We start from the raw sequence: 19,987 nt of genomic DNA, 5'->3' as shown, positions 1-19,987 counted from the left end.
ATGCATTTTTCAATGCCCAGAAAGAAACCAAAAAACAGTCAAAATAAGTCCATGTGATATAAGTGGTTCAATCATAATTATACGAAGCTGCGAGTATACTCCTGTGTGCAAAGTAAACAAAAATAACTTTATTTATTGATTTATCTATGGGAGGATCAGAAAGCTCTTGGATTAAATCCAAAATATCTTCATTTGAAGATAATTAATGACAGAATTAAAATTTTTGGGTGAACTAAACCTTCACGCAGCAGTAAGCCTCACAAATACTCAAAATTGATTGACTTAAAACTGCTTGAACTTTATAAAAACTGTTTGCACTAATATATTGTGTTAACTACCCTTTGTTCATTTTGTGCTTTTGTTCCTTTGTTTATTGGTCTTAGAGATAATCCTGCTGTGAAAAGTGTCCCAAACATCCTGAAAAAGTAAAACCAAAGTTTCTCAGAGATTATAGCCCCTTTCACACATACAGACCTTTCCGGAAAATTACCCGCAATTTTCCGGAAAGGTGTGTATGTGTGAACAGGCCCTTTTTGAAAATACCGGTAAATTCGTTCTGGCTATTTTCCGGAAAGAGAAGTTGTAACATTACCGGTATTTTGCCGGAATGCTGCGCTGTGTGAATAGAGAAGGAAGATTGCTGGAAAGAGCGCGTGCACGTCTAGAACGTGCTGACGTGAGACGTCTACTTCAGGCAATCAGAACAGTCAGAAGCATATTTAGCTGCTAAATGTTAGTCAGATAACGTTTCTATGTTCCTTCTTAATACTAACTGTGTAAATAATTATCGATAAAATGTTTATGATAATCCGTTGTTTGTTTACCTTCAAGCTTTGCGTGTGCCCGTGAGCGCCCATAGTGCCAGCACACACACATATCTTGAACATCTCGACGTGCGAAAGTGTTTCTCTATGTTTTCATTGGAGTTGTACTCAATACTGATCCATCCGAAGAGTTTGTAATGTAGTCAAATGTTTACAAACACAAGCGCAGCCGTTTAGAGCTCATTTCTGGTTAATGATGTCAGAATTTACCGGCATTTTGCGATGGATGTGTGAATACTCTTTTCCGGAAAAATTCCGTAACGTCCTCGCCTGTGTGAACAACGCTTTTTTGAATTTACCGGTAAAGTCGTTCCGGAAATTTTCCGGATATTTACCGGTACCACTGTGTGAAAGGGGCTAATGAGTTATTTAGTCTTGATAAAATATATTTCTTAAAATAAAAGTATCGAAAAAAGTATCGTTCGGAACCGGTATCGAATTCAGGGTATCGGTATCGAAAGTTTTGGAATGATACCCAGCCCTATCGCACACCAACAATTTTATGCACAAATGCTGCCAAATATATTTTGAGCTTGCATAGATAAGAGTTTGGGCGCATATGCAACTAAAACAGTCGAAGTTTCGAGCCCTGCAATTTCAAACTCAAGCAGGATCAGGCACGTTCTCCAAAATCCAAGCACTTTTATAACCTTGAAAACACTATATTAAAAATCAAACATTTTCCAGAATTTCCAGCACCCGTACGAACCCTGCACATAGTAAATGCGATTCTGACCTTGTTCGCTGGGCTCTGAGTCTGGTTTTTTGACGGTGAGGTCCAGCGGCGAGTCCTGGTCTGCCATGAGAAGTTTGCTGAGGACGGGGTTCTGTGCGGAGGCAGCGGTGCCGGTACCGGCGTCCGGCTCCAGCGAGGGCGCTTTCGGCAGGCTTTGGTCCTTGGTGCCGTTGGGCTGGGACTGGGGTTGGGGTACGTCCTGAGTTGAGCTGGTTTTTGAGGTATATTCGGCAGCGAACTGTCGGATCATTCGCTGCATGATCTCACGAGCCACTAGAGGAATGTGGGGGTCTGTAAATCTTGGGAGGTCTGAAATGATAAAACGAGTCAGTGTTATTCTTTCTGCATGTTATTAATTATTTAATACATATAAGTATTATTTTTTTCCCCAATTCCTTTTTAACGGAGAGATTTTTTCAACACATTTCAAAACATAATAGTTTTAATAACTAATTCCTAAAAACTGATTTATTTTATCTTTGCCATCATGACTAAATACTATTTAACTAGATATTTTTCAAGATATTAGTATTCATTCTTCTATAAAGCCAGTGTTCTGACGATCTGTGCTACCTAATCAGAATGTGCTATCGGTAATCTGTCATATTTCATTAAAAAAAACAGGGTTAGCACATCTTGTCAGCTTTAAATGTCTATCGGAATGAACTACCTCCTTAAAGAAGGGTGTGAAAACAGGGGTAGCTCATTTTGTCAACTTTAAATGTCAATCGGAATGAACAACCACTGTAATAAATAAATAAATCTAAAACTAATTAAATAAAATAATAAGGCAGTAGTGCACTCTGATAGACATCTAACTCTTGTGTGGTGTTCGTATTTTGGTTACTCAGCCAGTGTTCATGGATCTGGTGGACCTCCTAGAGCAGGGGTCACCAATCCTGGTCCTGGAGGGCCGGTGTCCCTGCAGGGTTTATCTCCAACTTGCCTCAACACACCTGCCTGGATGTTTCAAGTATACCTAGTAAGAGCTTGATTAGCTTGTTTAGGTGTGTTTGATTAGGATTAAAGCTAAAATCTGCAGGACACCGGCCCTCCAGGAACAAGTTTGGTGACCACTCTCCTAGAGTTTTGGCTTTCCAAATTAACACTATCAAACAACTTTATGTTGAATTACTCAACAAATGTTTACTTAATCCCAATTACAAGCCAAATGCACAGCAAACATGGTTAATTTTTCCCCTTTACCTTTGTTAGATCATATTGATGAATTAATGTGCCTCTCGTTTATTTTTTTATTTATTAATGTTATGAACAGATTTGCTTTTTCGTATTGTTCCCATCATGGTCATGAACATCATCATCAGAAGCTCCTCTGTCTCCCACAATCAATTGCAAGGCCCTGGACCTACACTTTCAGCTGGTAATGAAGCTGGCTGCTGATGGGGTACTCGTCTTCGTTTTGTTACTAAATGGTGCTCAACCTCATCCTCTTCTTCAAAAACGCTGTCAAACTCAGAATTTTTAGAAATGTGATTCTCATGTTCTGAAACCTCTTCCTCGACATCATCATCAGAAGCTCCTCTCTCTTGCACAATCGATTGCAAGGCCCTTGCAGCAGATAATCTTCTGGCCATCTTGATCAGTTGTGATAAGGAACCACACTGGCAAAGTCTTATTTATAGTACTATAGCCCCTAATTTGCAGATGGGACAGGGTATGAGAAAATAAAGCTTGGTTCCCACAAGAGAGAGGGTAAAATGTGCGGGAATGTAAGAGCAGACAGTGTTGATAGTTGAATTTGCAACAATGTTGCAACTTTGTGCTGGAGCGGGAGGGGGAGGGGAAGAAAACAGCAGCACCAGAAAGGAGGAGGATAGAGTGTGGGAACACTGGACCTACACTTTCAAGACTTTTATTAGACCTTGGTCTAGTGCAGGGGTTCCCAAACTTTTGACTCGCGACCCCCAATATCTTCTGAGGTGGTTATAAATACAGAAAACTTGCATGCAATGGTGCACTCACACACCAATAGACCAAAGTCTATTCTTCGTTTAATTTTTTTAATGTATGTCAGTGCTGTAAATGGGCCAGAAAGTTTAGGCTGGTGTTATAAAATCAATCTGCTGCATCTGACGCTATTGCTGTCTTTAATATAATGTATTTACCATAGACTGTAAAATATATGGACGTAGTATCCGTGACGTCACACATAGGTTTCTGAAGAGCGCAAAAGAAGCCACAAGTAGGCGCGGCCAACCGTCGCCATTTTAGTCACGCGTCATCACACCCACGGCGGGATACCAAACAAGGGCAAAGAGGCGGAGAGTGAGCGGAGCTACAGACACCTGCTAGCATTTAGCTTGGACCTGGTTCAGACACACTTTACTTTGGGAGAACGCTTAATACTTTATCACCTGTGACTCGTTTGTGTTCTGACCACTTGTGCTTGGTTGTAAACTATATCAATAAAGTGTTTAGACTTTTAAAAATACTGTAGTACTACATTAAGCCACTAAACATTGTTCTTATGATGTTTTTTAACAGGAAGAAAACGCGAATTACTTCCAAACACTTCAGATATAGTCTGTGTTAGGTAATGTAAGACTATTAGTTTGGCTTTATTAATCCCCGGAGGGAAATTCACATGTCACAGCAGAGCTCTCCATACTAAAAATAGATAAATAAGTTACATACATATAAAAACAATAATAAAATTACATTTCATACTGCACACCTTGGTTCCAAAAACAACGAGTAAACACTTGTACATATCTAATATCTAATTCAGGTTCAGCACAATTCATCTGGTATGACTTTGGTTATACAATCTGATCACTGTTGGTAAAAAAGACTTCCTGTATCTTTCTCTGTAGCACCGGGGTTGAATTAATCTTGTACTAAAAGAACTTGCACACGCTTGGACTGTATCAAAAAGGGGATGAAATCCAGCATATTAATGAAATCCAGCATTAGACTGTATGACAACGCTTCAGATAACGGTTCTAGAGCCTACAGCTAATCAATTCATCAGATTCTGGAGTGCATTACAGCTCTAAATATATATATAAACGATAAATGATCTTAAATAAAACAGATACATGTATAGAGATGGTATATAAGTATATATCTTTACTCACATGCGAAACAGAGGCCACGTGAATGGTTTGTGAGCACAATTAAGTTCCCACAGCATGCCATGCCATCTAATAATTGTAGGAAACAAGTCCAAAAGGCAGTTGACTGTGTAAAGCCACAAAAAACAACACAGAAATATGATAAATATGTCGAGTTCAGTGGCTAATCTGCTGGATTCAGCTGAGGTGACGTGACGGCGACCAACGAGACCTAGCTGTCACTCAAGTGGCCACGCCCTTAATTATGCAAACTTAATATAACTTAATATAAAGAAAACGGATGAGTTATAAAAAAATTCACCCCCTCACAGTTGTCATGAAGGGTAATATTAGCTGTATTAACCAAAATCTTTTTTTGTACCAGGCTGTAAACACCTTTTTTTCTGCTGTAAAGTTGGCCATTCTAACAGTGGGCTCAATTGAAATTTGCTCTGTTTTGGAGCCAGGAGCGGCCAGGACTAGCGGAATCTCGGATGAATTGCAGTTTTAGTTACTTCCGTATTGGCTTCCTGAGGGAGAGCAGGAGGTTGCCGATTGAGGGGAGGAGAAGAAAACAGCAGCACCAGAAAGGAGGACAAAATGTAGGAACACTGGACCTACACTTTCAAGACTTTTATTAGACCTGGGTCTAGTGGACCCAAACACCTTGTATGTAATGTAAATGTGTGAGGGGAAAATTTGTTCGGATTTATGTTCTTCACAGAAAATAAGCCAAAGCCAGTGAATTTCAGGTTGAAAAAATAATTAATTGGGTAATTTTTCTTTTGAAAAAAACTGAAAACGGGTCTCACAGACCGGAACACCATACTAGGGTTAAAGCTGCTACGTTTTTTTCTGCATTTTTCAATAGAGTAGTAGTTAATTTCGATAGACATTTGAAGCTGACAATATGTGCTACGACTGTTTTTTCATCCTTATTCAATGTGGTAGATCATTCTGATAGACATTTGAAGCTGACAAGATGTACTAACTCTGTTTTGATGGATTTTTATGTTGTCAACGTATGTCTTTATTCTCTTAATTATTTGTAGAAAAAGTTTACTATTGTACCAATATCCACTTGTTAAAGGTGACGTCGTGCGAATCGGCTTACGGGTCCAATCACTATATCAAACAGTAAGGGGAGACCCAACGAATGCTAATAATAAACGTTTACGAAGTGATGTAATACTTTCGAAAATCACAATTGCAATATTGAAACGAAACAGTATATAACAGTGTATGATAAATAAAATTATTGCTGAGATTAGTTTGTCGCATATAGTTACTGTGATGTGGGTAAATGGTGTGTTTCAATCCGGCTACCTGTGGGAAGCACTGTAGGAAGATCTATTTTAGGGTCATACTAAAAACACACACATTAGAAGAAACATATTATGTATCGGGGTGCAGCGATTATAGATTTTGGTTGTGCGATTTATAGTCTGAGGAATAATCACGGTTATCACAATTATTATGCATTCATGAGTGTTACATGAGTGTTATTTATTAATGCTCAGTAACCAAATAATACGACACAAAATAATAATAAAAAAAAAAACAATAGTCCAATTCTCTTTGGACTTAAATATATGTGAAAAAGTTTTGGCATTTAAACATAAGTAATAATTTTACACTGAAAATAAATATTAATAAAAAATTAATCAAATAAATTTGAAATAAATAAAATGTAAAACAATAAAAATGTATTGATAATTTTTTAATAAACAAAATAAATTACAATAAATAAATTAAAAAATAAATAAAAGAAAAAAATTAATTAAATTAAAATAAACAAATTAAAAATAAATGAAAATATAAAACTTAAATAAATTAATTTAAAATGAATTAATTAAATGTAAATGAATAAAACATTTATTAAAACAAATAAATTTAATTAAATTAGATTCATTAAAAATAAATGAAAATATAACATTTAAATTAATTAATTTAAAATAAGTAAATTAAATAAATAAAAAATTTATTAAAATAAATAAATTTAATTAAAATAAATAAATTAAAAATAAATGAAAATATAAAATTTAAATAAATGAATTAAAAATTAATTAATTAATTAATAAAAATAAATAAATAAATAAATAAAAATAATGAATAAATAAAATTAAATTAAAATAAATTAAATAAATAAAAAAACTATATATAAATGAATAAATAAATTAGTATTTGTCTAATGTTAATCTAAGTTACATAATAGCTACGTATTTCCCTTTTACATTAAAGAAATGTATTTAAAGGCTGCTGAACCGCTGTCTGAAAGGCTTTTGATCAACTATATTACACAATAGTTTGGTATTTTTCATTTGTATTTTTTTTTCTCAGTGTAGGGCGCTCGCAGCATTCTTTCAACCAGTAGGTGCGTCTAGAAAGCAGGAGTCTGTCGCTCCACATACATCCCTAATTATGTATTTTGCTAAATTATTCCTGAACTGCCAGGTGAACATGGATGCAATACAAGTTAATATTTCACTAGAAGTACCTCTTGCATAAATGTCCCCATATTATACATTTTAAATCTTACAACGCTGTGTTATTGCGTAATACAGGTTTCACAATCCACTTGGTTACTCCCATTGTTAAAATCAAAGCCTCTGGATTTGGCAGACAAGCCTGTGAAAACATTTCCTACAGGGCAGTAAAGAGTCGCAGACTTCAAAAAAAGAAAGACGGTTTCCTTTAGAGTAAAACAAATAAAAGCATCAAACACAGGCTGCCAGCAATGTAAGCAATGGCAATGTTTAACCTTTAAATTCCAGGCTTATTCATTGGAGAAATGTGTTGAAGTGTGATTGAATTTGATGATTTATGCTAACAAAGCGTTCCTTTGAACACTATTATTTATACCTTCACGAACGCACAGGTTAAACTGATTACTTGATTATATGATTGACCGGCTAATGAGGAGTTAGACTAGAACATCAAACATTGGGAATTTCGAAATTATTAAGGGCTTAAAATAGAGCCCTGAGGTACACCAGAACAAAAACTGCGTTTGTTTTAACCAAAATTTAGTTTGAGTGGACAAGAATAAAGGGTGTAAAACATGTTTCATAAACTAAACTGTTTATTTAAAGCTGCAGCAGAGAAGGTTTTGGCATTTTAGCGGTTGAGTTAATTGTGGAGGATTGCTGTTTGGTAATCTATTTGGCTATTTCCAAGGAGTGGTATAGCACGGTACAGTTCGTTAGGTACATTTTGACGGTGGAAACGTCCATAAAAGCTAACCGTACCCTTCGCAAAGGGTACCTAGCATGACAAAATGGCACCAAAAGGCAGCTGAATGCTATTGGTTTACAGAGAATTATCACCAGCGCATACACAAGCAAGAGAATGTAAACAAAGGACGCAACATATTTAAATACACAGCTAAAACATTACACCGTAGTAGGGCTGTGCAACTAATCGAAAATCTGATTTCGATTTTGGCTTTTAACGATTATGAAAAACCATTAATCGAGATAAACAATTAAGCCATCGCATACCGCCCCCTTTCCAGTTGTACACGTGTTGCTCTGCAAAGCTCAGTTCCACGTGAAAATGACTAAAAGCATGTGCTGTAATGTAGCTTTTGCAGCACGGGATGCGCATCCTTAATGTTTTTAAAAGCACGAAAGAGCACGTGCTGTTGTGTGTGTAGCCTCGGACAGCAGAGAACACACACATCTAACGCCATCTTAATGCGAGCGCTGTAATGGTCAAACACAGGCACATTTGTGTCAGAGCGCGGTGTTTAGTGATTATTTATATTAACCCTCAATTGTGTAATAAACAAACAAGTTGAGAATCAAAAGACACGAGAAAGAGAAACCATATCAAAGCCGCACTATTCTTAAAGTGACAGCGTGCGATACTCCTGCTGCTGCCGACTGTTATTATTTATCAATAATAAAATAAAAAATACAGTGAAGATGCTTAAAGCGCAGTTTAAACATAACATATTTAATAACTCTTTTCTAATAACTGATTTCTTTTATCTTTATCTTTGCTATGATGACAGCACATTATATTTTACTAGATATTTTTCAAGATATATTTTCTAGCTATCAGGGGATACACTTCACGCTTCCATCTGCCGAAAAGCTTTAAGGAGATGAAGATTTCATTTTTCAGCACGACCTGGCACCTGCTCACAGTGCCAAAACCACTGTAAATGATTTACTAATTATAGTATTACTGTGTTCAATTGGCCTGCCAACTCTCCTGACCTGAACCTCATAGGGAATCTGTGGGATATTGACCCAACACTGAGGATGAGCTTAAGGCCGCTATGGAAGCATCCCGGGCCTCCATAACACCTCAGCAGTGCCACAGGCTGATTGCTTCCATGCCACGCCGCATTGAAGCAGTCAAAAGGATTCCCGACCAAGTATTGAGTGCATAACTGAACATAATTATTTGAAGGTTGACTTTTTTTCGTATTAAAACACTTTTCTTTTATTGGTCGGCTGAAATGTGCAAATTTTTTGAGGTAGGAATCTTGGGTTTTCATGAGCTGTATGCCAAAATCATCAATATTAAAACAATAAAAGGCTTGAACTATTTCAGTTGTGTGTAATGAATCTAAAATATATGAAAGTCTAATGTTCATCAGTACATTACAGAAAATAATGAACTTTATCACAATATGCTCATTTTTTGAGAAGGACCTGTATATTTCCTCTAACGTTACCTCCACACTCAGTCCTGTCCGAGGCGCCAAACTATGCTAACATCAGTGCGCAGGAGAGGCAGAGTGTGTTCACTCCGCTCCCTGCTGCACTAAAGTTGTTTAATAATCAAGCATCCCCGCATTGCGCAACACAGTGAATCGATTATAAAAATTCGTTGCCAGTGCTTTTAATAATCGATTTTGATCGATTTAATAGATTAGTTGTTGCAGCCCTATTTGTAATGCACTTTTAGGGCTCTATTTTGACGGTCCATGCGCAGAGCGCAAACGCTTTCAGGGCGTGTCAGGACGCGTTTTTGCTAATTTAAGGACGGGAAATCTGCCTTGCGCTGTAGCGCATGGTCTAAAAGGGTTGAGTTTATTTTCTTAACGAGTTATAGTTGTGTTTTGAGAATAAACCAATTAGAGTCTCATCTCCCATTACCTTTAAGACCCAGCTGCGTCGCGCCAAGAGCGCATTCGCTATTTACAGGACGCAAAGTAAGTCTAAGTGGAAAAAATGAGCATTTCACAAGCAAACAGTTCACAGTTTACAGTTTTTTAACAGAAAACTGTTAAACAGAGCATCTACTGCATGAGAATGAGAGATAATGGATCTACTTTCACTTTCGCTCTTGGATACTGAAACCTTTACGCACAGACATTGATTAGCCTATAAATAATTAATTTCGTTTGTTAAGCGCAAAGATTCGTTTCAAAACTATTTCTAAATTCAGTTCTAATTTCCAGCAAACGAATAAATGAACAATAATGACTAAGTGTGGTCAAAATACTGAGTTATTTCCAAATACACCTGCCATGCCCCATATGGTCTGAAACCTGACAGGTGGGCAAATCTGAGCTTGTTTTTAATAAAACAAATATAAATATGGATATAATAAATAATACTGCTAATAATAATAACATTATACAAAAGCAAATTGTTATGAATGAACTGAAAAAGCCTCCTGAGATGAAGAAGACATAAAAGCAGTGATTTTTCATATTTATATAGGCTAGAAAATATATTTTGTAATATTTGAATCCTTTATATTTATATCCTATATCTATTCTTATTATATTCTATATCTATCTTTTATATTTAAATTTTTTCATATGTAAAGATATTTGCCTATTGCTCTCTTGTGCGTATTAAGCAGTGTGTAAGCGAGGCGCCGGAGTTTAGACCGGGTTTGTTTTGGTCTAATGAAAAATCTATTTTAGATTCTCAAAATAGCAACGCGCCAGCGGTCCGACTCAGAACGCCTTTTAAAACTCCTTTTTAGACCACAACGCCTATGGGGGCACAAATGAGCGCTAATGCATTTGCTATTTAAACAGCGTAGCGCAACGACTCAAAACCACTCTTGCGCCAAGCTGAAACTACCAAAAGACTACTGTGTCACGCCTTGCGCCACACTGCGCCGGGTGTATGATAGGGCCCATAAAGTCCAAAAAGATGATCTTACCCTTTCTATAGAAGACAACATTGAGGAAATCCTCTGCTTGCTTCTCAAGTTTGTTAATATTGGACTGCTCTTGATTGAAGCCGTCCGCTTCTGATAACACTTGGTTGTTTAGACCAACCAAATTTTCCTGGAGGGAGAGAAAAAAAGAAGATTACTCTGTCTGATAGACAGCACTGACCTTCAAATCTTCAATTGCAGGCTTTAAAACTAATACTTATTCATATGCCAAGCCTTTAAAACTTATTTTAACTTTTAGGTCAGGCTTCAAACTTTGTCTTGACATCGAAATTAGTCTCGACAAAAGTTTCTAGTGAGCACCTAGATTTTACTTGCAGTATGTTCAGTGAAATATAGCCATGTTGTATGAAAGTACCTGTCAGATTTGTTTTGTAGCTTAAAAAAAAAAAAAAACTGCACATTTTAACACAAAAGCTGCACATTTCAATTTCAAAGAAGGCAAAATATGCTGAATCGTTTGAGGTTTGTTGTAGAGAAAGTCCCCAGGGCGGATGATTCCCAGCATTGCAGTTAATTTGCGATTCGTCTGTCACATCTAAAGATTACCAAAGCGCTATAATAATAATTACCTGTCATTTGACTGATGAACATTCCGTGCATTAATGAGCGTCGTCTACTCTGTTTTCTCTGAGCAAATGACCCAGCTACTACATATACGTGCATTTAAAGCGCGGCATGGTTATAAACATAGCATGACTCGAGGTGAAATGTGCAATTGCTAATGCATTGTTTGTGGAAATTAAGATGGATAAGAAAAAAAACAAGAGCGAGATTAATTACCTTCACTTTTTCACGTCTTAAGCAGCAAAAGAGACAATTTTCATTAAACGACCAATCTGACACACCCTCAGGCTCGCAATCTGCAAGAGCAAAACAACTGGTGTTAGTTAAGTAGCTATCAAGCAGTAAATAAACATGACAGCAAACATATCAGCCAGTTATTAATAATAATGATAATATTTGTGTTTTGCATGAGTAACTATTGTAGTTTTTATTAATAGACTGAACTGCATTAGTAATGTACGGTTTGTATAACAGGCTTGATGCAAACAAAGGGTTTACAATTGAACTAAATTGAATGATTCATGATTTATTTTTCCGAGTTAAGCTTTATGTATGACTTAAAACAGACGGTTTGAACATTTTCTAGCTTTATGGTTGATCCACTAATGTGTAATCAGACTGATGTGCTGTGTATGTTGAGAATTAAAAGAAGGTCTTAAAACATATATATATATATATATATATATATATATATATATATATACATATATATATACACTTAATGTGTTAAAAAAAAAAATATATATATATATATACACATATGTATGGATGGATGTATATATATATATATATATATATATATATATATATATATATATATATATATATATATGTATATATATATATATATATATGTATATATATATACATCCATCCATACATATGTGTATATATATATATATATATTTTTTTTAACACATTAAGTAAAATTCCTGCAATGAGTGTATGTAAATGTCTAAAATCATGTAATATGTGTTATTTCGACAAATCAGAGTTGTTCCACCAAATAATATTATAAACCAAAATATATTTGTGTTTTCCCTCACTATTTATTTAGCATTATTTTAATGTGGTTTTTATGTTTTTACTTTTAGAGAACCACCAATATAACTGCGTATTATTGTGCTTTCAACAAATTAAAAAACTAAGAATTCAATCAATCACATGATTTAGTTCTCTCAGAAAGGTTTTAAGACCGTGCTGAACAAATCATGGACAGGAATCATGTGCAAAAGCACAGACACAGAAAAAAAAATGACCCATTTAATTCTGAAGGTTTGAAAGAGGGGGATGGAGAATGGTCATGAGTAACTATACTACAATGGTTTTTGGTGTAAGAAAACCTTGACGACCCTAAGTGGTCCTTGGGGGAGAATTTAAGCGATAAAGCTGACCCCATATGTGACCTCTTTAAATATTCTTCTTTGTTATGATCTTTGACGGATTACATGTTCAGCTCTGTGTCTGATTATAGCCGCTAGCTAACAATCATATGACAAGTACATTCTGTTTATTTTTAGGAGTTGCCGTCTCTTGACCGAGTGACTGAAAGAAAAGAAATAACCAAAGAGGAGAAAATCTGCCATTATACGACTTCATCTGCGTGACAGGTAAATGAAAGCAGATGTGATGCACGGATGTGTTCATTTATTTTATAATTAAGAAACGAGAATTGAGAACAAGGCTATTAAGAGATGGAATAAGGATGACTAAAAAAGAAATGTTGTGACATCTGACATAAGCAATCAAACCGTCACGCGTTATTAAAGAAAACCAAAAGCCAGAACTAACAGCTACTGATCTAGGAAATTACTACAGCCGAAAGATTAACAGAAATGAATGTGGGTCAAAGATCGCATTTTGGGATCTGCTTCAAAAGCAAAATTTAAAGCTGGATTCAGCTTTTCATCTTTAACCCATGAATTATCAATGGACATCTATTAATATTCACTTAACTTTGGAAGAGTGTTCACACTTGCAAAAGGCCATTTATTTTGCGGCTGTGTGAATTTTAGGCTACGCTTCTTACGAGAAGCATTTCTCTGACTAAATAATTGCCAACACAAGTAAAAACACATGACCTTTTTCCCTTCCAGAACAGATCTGTTCACTGTGTGAAGTTTTCATTTGCACTTCAAGTGCTGCAAAAAATAAAAAAGAGCAAAACACATTGGCAATGTAAGGTTTATATTTCATGCTCGCCCTTGTGAAAGTGTTTAAATTTAATTGAATCTGATTATTTAGGTTCATGCGTGCTTCTTTTTAGTGAATAATAAATTATGCAAATCTATAGAAACACCCAGGTTTGTTAATGTGTAATTATACTGTACTTAAAGAATGAAAAAGGGCTTAAAATAGAGCCCTGAGGTACACCAAAACAAAAGAAGCAGTTTTTTTAACATAGAAATTTAACATAATGATCAAAGTCAGGACAACACGTGTTAGGATGCTAATTAGCAATTAGACTTCTGCAATTTATTCTGTCAAAAAATTAGGGTTTTAAAATAGAGCCCTGAGGTACACCAAAACAAAAGACGCAGTTTTTCAACAAAGAAATTTAGAGTAAGTGCAAAAAAAAAATAATCAAAGTCGGGACAACATGTGCAACATGTGTTATTATGTTACTTTGACTTATTTTAGTGAGTTAATCAGGTTTCAACTTTTATTTTATTTACTTTTCCCTTCCAGAACAGTTCTGTTAATTGTGTGAAGTTTTCATTTGCACTTCAAGTGCTGCAAAAAAAAGAAGAAAAAAAGAGCAAAACACATTCGCAATTTAAGGCTTATATTTCATGCTCGCCCTTGTGGAAGTGTTTAAATTTAATTGAATCTAATTATTTAGGTTCATGCGTGCTTCTTTTTAGTGAATAATAAATTATGCAAATCTATAGAAACACTCAGGTTTGTTAATGTGTAATTATACTGTATTTAAAGAATGAAATGAATTATTTTAAGCAAAAGGGCTTAAAATAGAGCCCTGAGGTACACCAAAACAAAAGAAGCAGTTTTTCAACAAAGAAATTTAGAGTAAGTGCAAAAAATAAAAATAAAAATAATCAAAGTCGGGACAACATGCAACATGTGTTATTATGTTACTTTGACTTATTTTAGTGAGTTAATCAGGTTTCATGTTTTATTTTATTTACTTTTTCCCTTGCAGAACAGTTCTGTCCATTGTGTGAAGTTTTCATTTGCACTTCAAGTGCTGCAAAAAAAAAAAGAAAAAAAAAAAGAGCAAAACACATTGGCAATGTAAGGTTTATACTATATGCTCACCCTAGTGAAAGTGTTTAAATTTAATTGAATCTGATTATTTAGGATCATGCGTGCTTCTTTTTAGTGAATAATAAATTACGCAAACCTATAGAAACACTCAGGTTTGTTAATGTGTAATTATACTGTATTTAAAGAATGAATCAAGAGCTTCAAATAAGCCGCCTAGTCTGCAGCTCTGCACAAGAAGTTTAGCCAGAGGAGAAATGGTCATTTCCAACTGAGCCTGGTTTCTCTAAAGGTTTTATTCCCTTCACTTTGTTTAATTGGTGAAGTTTGTTCCTCGCCATGGGTTTGCTTGGTTTGGGACTTGTGGAGCTGTGCATTGATGGATTTGCTCTTCAGTGTTTGGACTTTCATTTTCAACAGTGAAAATTAAACCACACTGAACTGAACTAAACTGAACTCTGAAAACTAGACTGACAGTTTCAGTTTACTTGAACTTCTGTGTTCAGCTGCTTTGACACAATCTACATTGTAAAGCGCTAGAGAAACAGACATCAAGTGAATTTAATTGAAATAGAACGTTCCTTAGTTAATTAAGTTTGGCTTTGACTCGTAAATGTTTTTTTTGAACAAATAATTATGCATACCATTTGAAACGAAAAGATTTGAACATTTTTTCTGGCTTAATATGTAATTAGATGTATTGCATTTAGTGAATTTACAAAAGGGCTTAAAATAGAGCCCTGAGGTACACCAGAAAAAAAGAAGCTGTTTTTCAACTAAGAAATTTAGTATAATGATCAAAGTCAGGACAACACGTGTTAGGATGCTAATGAGCAATTAGACTTCTGCGCTTTATTTTGTCTAAACATTTGGATTTTAAAATAGAGCCCTGAGGTACACCAAAACAAAAGAAGCCAGGACAAAGTGTTATTATGTTACTTTGACTTATTTTAGTGAGTTAATCAGGTTTCAACTTTTATTTTATTTACTTTTTCCCTGGCAGAACAGTTCTGTTCACTGTGTGAAGTTTTCATTTGCACTTCAAGTGCTGCAAAAAAAGAGCAAAGCGCATAAGCAATGTACGGCTTATATTTCATGCTCGTCCTTGTGAAAGAGTTTGAATTTAATTGAATCTGATTATTTAGGCTCATGCGTGCTTCTTTTTAGTGAACAATTAATTATGCAAACCTACAGAAACACCCAGTTTAGACATTTTCTGGTAACCTGTTAATGTGCAATAACACGCATACACTGTATGAATCAAAGGCTTAAAAATAGAATGTTGTTTAGTTAATTAAGTTTGGCTTCGACTCGTGAATGTTTATTTTGAACAAATAATTATGCATACCATCAGAAACAAAAAGATTTGAACTTATTTTCCAGCTTCATGGTTGACCTGCTAATATGCAATTAGGTGTGTTGCATTTAGTGAATTTATAAAAAGGCTTAAAATAGAGCCCTTAAGTACACAGAACAAAATAAGCCGTTTTTTAACAAAGCAATTTAGTGCGAGTGCAAAAAAAAATGATCAAAAAGTCATGACAACAAATCTGAGTTAATCAGGTTTCAACTTTTTTTTTTAATTTATGCAAATTATAACCTTACGTTTTAGTCATTTTAATTGATGCACAGATTATTTAAAAGGTGCAGTAGGAAGGTTTCAGACATTTAGCATTAAATGTGCAAAACTGAAATGTTGTTTTAGCAAGTACATGAGCTGGGCTTCACCTGCTGAATAGGGTTGTAACGGTATGAATTTTTTACGGTATGATAATCGTCTAAAACAATACCACGGTTTGACGGTTTCGCGGTATACGGTATGTTACAAATGTTACAAAATAATAGAACAGTGAAGCAAATTTGACTTTTTCCAAATAATATATTTTCAGTTACTATAAACAACACCACTTACAATGAACAAATAAAAATAAGAAAATAATAAATAATGTGTCAAAGTCCAAATAAAGTCCAAATAAACATGGTGCAAATCCTCAGTAAAAAAATAGATATAAATATTTACTATACTATAAATAGTTACATAACGAAACTAGATTCAATATGGAACATCCTTAGGTTTTATGTGCCAGCATGGATATGGTTGTCTGTGGATATGGATTTGGATATGGTTGTCTGCAATGCAGACAAACAGCTGCACCTTCATTTGCGTCTTTTGAAAACAGCAAGAGCAGCAGTTCGTCTTTGCTGTGTCACTGTTTTGTCATGTTTCTGTGCTGCTGTGCATGCAAAAGTACTTAGTATGAGAATTATTTCATGCAAAACTTTTTTTTTGCGTTTTATTTAGCCGCGCATAAATGTACAGCCTATCTCTCATTCCGTGTTGTTCAAAAAGCTCATTGTTGGTCCACAAACAAAAGCGAAACCTATGCTTATTGGTTGTGATATAGCGAGTTTGAACCAATCTGGGCATGGAGGAGGGACAATGCATCAATGTATCATGTCTGGTTTGTCCGGAGACACAGTGACGAGCGTTTCTTTGTCAAATCAGCATTGTCAAATTTTGATGACGTAACCGCAATGATTCCGGAGCCTCTGAAAGTCCGCGAATGTTAGTTGATACAGCACTGGAAAGCTGAGATTCTCTTCTTTATGCCAATCTTTGAATTGTATGAATCGGATCAGCGGATCAAAAGTTATTAAACATTTAAGAGCAATACTTATTTTTAGCCGCGGGCGGCTGTCTCGGTCTTTAAGGGTTAAAACCGTTGATATGCAATTGTTCATGGTATGATAATCGTGCATGTTCAAATCGTGGTAGACCGTCATACCGGTATATTGTTACAACCCTACTGCTGAATGTCTATTTTGAGTGAACAGTCATGCACAACTTCAGAGAGAGATCATTTACTGTAAACTATTTTTTAAACAACAACAAAAAAAAGATTTGATAAGTGCATTTAGACTTCTGCACTTAATTTTGTCAAATTATTAGGGTCTTAAAATAGAGCCCTGAGGTACACCAGAACAAAACATGCTGCTTTTCAACAAAGAAATTTAGTGTAATTATCAAAAAGTCACAATATGTGTTATGATGTTACTTTAACTTATTTTAGTAAGTCAATCAGGTTTTTTTTTCTAATTTATGCAAATAAAAATTGATATTTTAGTCATTTTGATTGATGCAAATGACCTCAAGAGTTTATTTAAAAGGTGCAGTAGGAAGGTTTCAGTCATTTAGCATTAGACGCGCACAACTGAGATGTTGTTTGGCAAGTACGTGCCTGGGCTTCACCTCCTGAATGTCTATTTTGAGTGAACAAACCTTCATAAATTCAGAGAGACAATGTGAACAGTTAAAAAATATTGATCTTCTAAAGAGCAATTAGACTTCTGCACTTTATTTTGTAATCAGGTTTTACAGTTTTTTTAATTGATGCAAATTATAACTTGATGTTTTTAGTCATTTTAATTGATGCACAGTTTATTTAAAAGGTGCAGTAGGAAGGTTTCAGCTGTTTAGCATTAGATGTGCATAACTGAAATGTTGTTTGGCAACTACATGATCTAGGCTTCACCTCCTGAATGTCTATTTTGAGTGAACAGTCATGCACAACTTCAGAGAGAGATCATTTGAACAGATTTTTTTTAAATAAAAAATGATCAGATAAGTGCAATTAGACTTCTGCACCTAATTTTGTCAAATTATTAGGGTCTTAAAATAGAGCCCTGAGGTACACCAGAACAAAAGATGCTGCTTTTCAACAAAGAAATTTAGTTTAATGATAAGTAATGATTTAAATGTCATGACAACATGTGTTATGATGTTACTTTAACTTATTTAGGTAAGTTAATCAGGTTTTTTCTAATTTATGCAAATTTGAACTTGATGTTTTTAGTCATTTTAATTGATGCAAATGACTTCAAGGGTTTATTTAAAAGGTGCAGTAGGAAGGTTTCAGCCATTTAGCATTAGATGCGCATAACTAAGATGTTGTTTGGCAAGTACATGAGCTGGGCTTCACCTCCTGAATGTCTATTTTGAGTGAACAAACCTTCATAAATTCAGAGAGACAATTTGAACAGTTGAAAAATATTGATCTTCTAATGAGCAATTAGACTTCTGCACTTTATTTTGTCACATAATTAGGGTCTTAAAATAGAGCCCTGAGGTACACCAGAACAAAAGAAGCAGTTTTTCAACAAAGAAATTTAATATAAAGATAAATGATGATTCTCAGTGTTGGTTGCGGCTGGAAGGGCATCCACTGCGTAAAACATATGTTGGATAAGTTGGCAGTTCATTCCACTGTGGCAGCCCCTAATTAATAAAGGGACTAAGGCAAAAAGAAAATGAATGATAAATCATGATCAAATTGTCATAAGGACATATGGTATGATGTTACTTTGACTTATTTTAGTAAGTTAATCATGTTTCAACTTTTTTTTAATTGATGTAAATTATAACTTGATGTTTTTAGTCATGAACAACTTCAGAGAGAGATCATTTGAACAGATTTTTTTAAATAAAAAATGATCAGATAAGTGCAATTAGACTTCTGCACTTAATTTTGTCAAATAATTAGGGTCTTAAAATAGATCCCTGAGGTACACCAGAACAAAAGACGCTGCTTTTTAACAAAGAAATTTTGTATAATGATAAGTAATGATCAAAAAGTCACGACAACATGTCTTATGATGTTACTTTAACTAATTTTAGTAAGTTAATCAGTTTTTTTTTCTATTTTATGAAAATAAAAACTTGATATTTTAGTCATTTTAATTGATGCAAATGTTTTCAAGGGTTTATTTAAATGGTGCAGTAGGAAGGTTTCAGTCATTTAGCATTAAATGTGCACAACTGAGATGTTGTTTGGCAAGTACATGAGCTGGGCTTCACCTCCTGAATGTCTATTTTGAGTGAACAAACCTTCATAACTTCAGAGAGACAATGTGAACAGTTTAAAAATATTGATCTCCTAATGAGCAATTAGACTTCTGCACTTTATTTTGTCACATAATTAGGGTTTTAAAATAGAGCCCTGAGGTACACCAGAACAAAAGAAGCAGTTTTTCAACAAAGAAATTTAATATGATGATAAATAATGATTCTCAGTGTTGGGTTGCGGCTTAAAGGGCATCCACTGCTGTTGGATAAGTTGGCGGTTCGTTTCGATGTGGCAACCCCTAATTAATAAGTGGACTAAGCCGAAAAAAATTAATAAATGATAAATCATGATCAAAAAGTCATGAAGACATATGTTATCATGTTACTTAGACTTATTTTATTAAGTTAATCAGGTTTTAGCTTTTTTTTAAGGCAAATTATAACCTGTTGTCTTTTGTCATTTTAATTGATGCCCAGTTTATTTAAAAGGTGCAGTAGGAAGGTTTCCGCTGTTTAGCATTAGATGTGCAAAACTGAAATGTTGTTTGGCAACTACATGAGCTGGGCTTAA

The 19,987-nt window shown here is 34.8% G+C and overlaps 1 protein-coding gene across 6 annotated transcripts in view; it reads right to left on the bottom strand.

Annotated features, from left to right (window-relative positions):
* lcor (ligand dependent nuclear receptor corepressor) overlaps positions 1–19,987 on the bottom strand; it is a 161,539-nt gene that overhangs the window by 15,075 nt on the left and 126,477 nt on the right. For 3 of the 6 annotated variants that reach the window (XM_073937584.1, XM_073937585.1, XM_073937583.1), the window contains exons 3-5: positions 11,568–11,647; positions 10,770–10,896; positions 1,561–1,869 (exon numbers count right to left, since the gene is read on the bottom strand). In XM_073937584.1, the coding sequence (XP_073793685.1) occupies positions 1,561–1,869; positions 10,770–10,896; positions 11,568–11,647 (516 nt within the window). The remainder of the gene's footprint in view (positions 1–1,560; positions 1,870–10,769; positions 10,897–11,567; positions 11,648–19,987) is intronic. The other 3 variants (XM_073937588.1, XM_073937586.1, XM_073937587.1) reach the window with 1 other exon arrangement.

Source organism: Danio rerio, chromosome 22 (genome assembly GCF_049306965.1).
Source record: "Danio rerio strain Tuebingen ecotype United States chromosome 22, GRCz12tu, whole genome shotgun sequence".
In the NCBI taxonomy this organism is placed as follows: Eukaryota; Metazoa; Chordata; class Actinopteri; order Cypriniformes; family Danionidae; genus Danio; species Danio rerio.
Note: the sequence above shows the minus strand (reverse complement) of the source record. Positions and strands in the feature narration are given on the sequence as shown.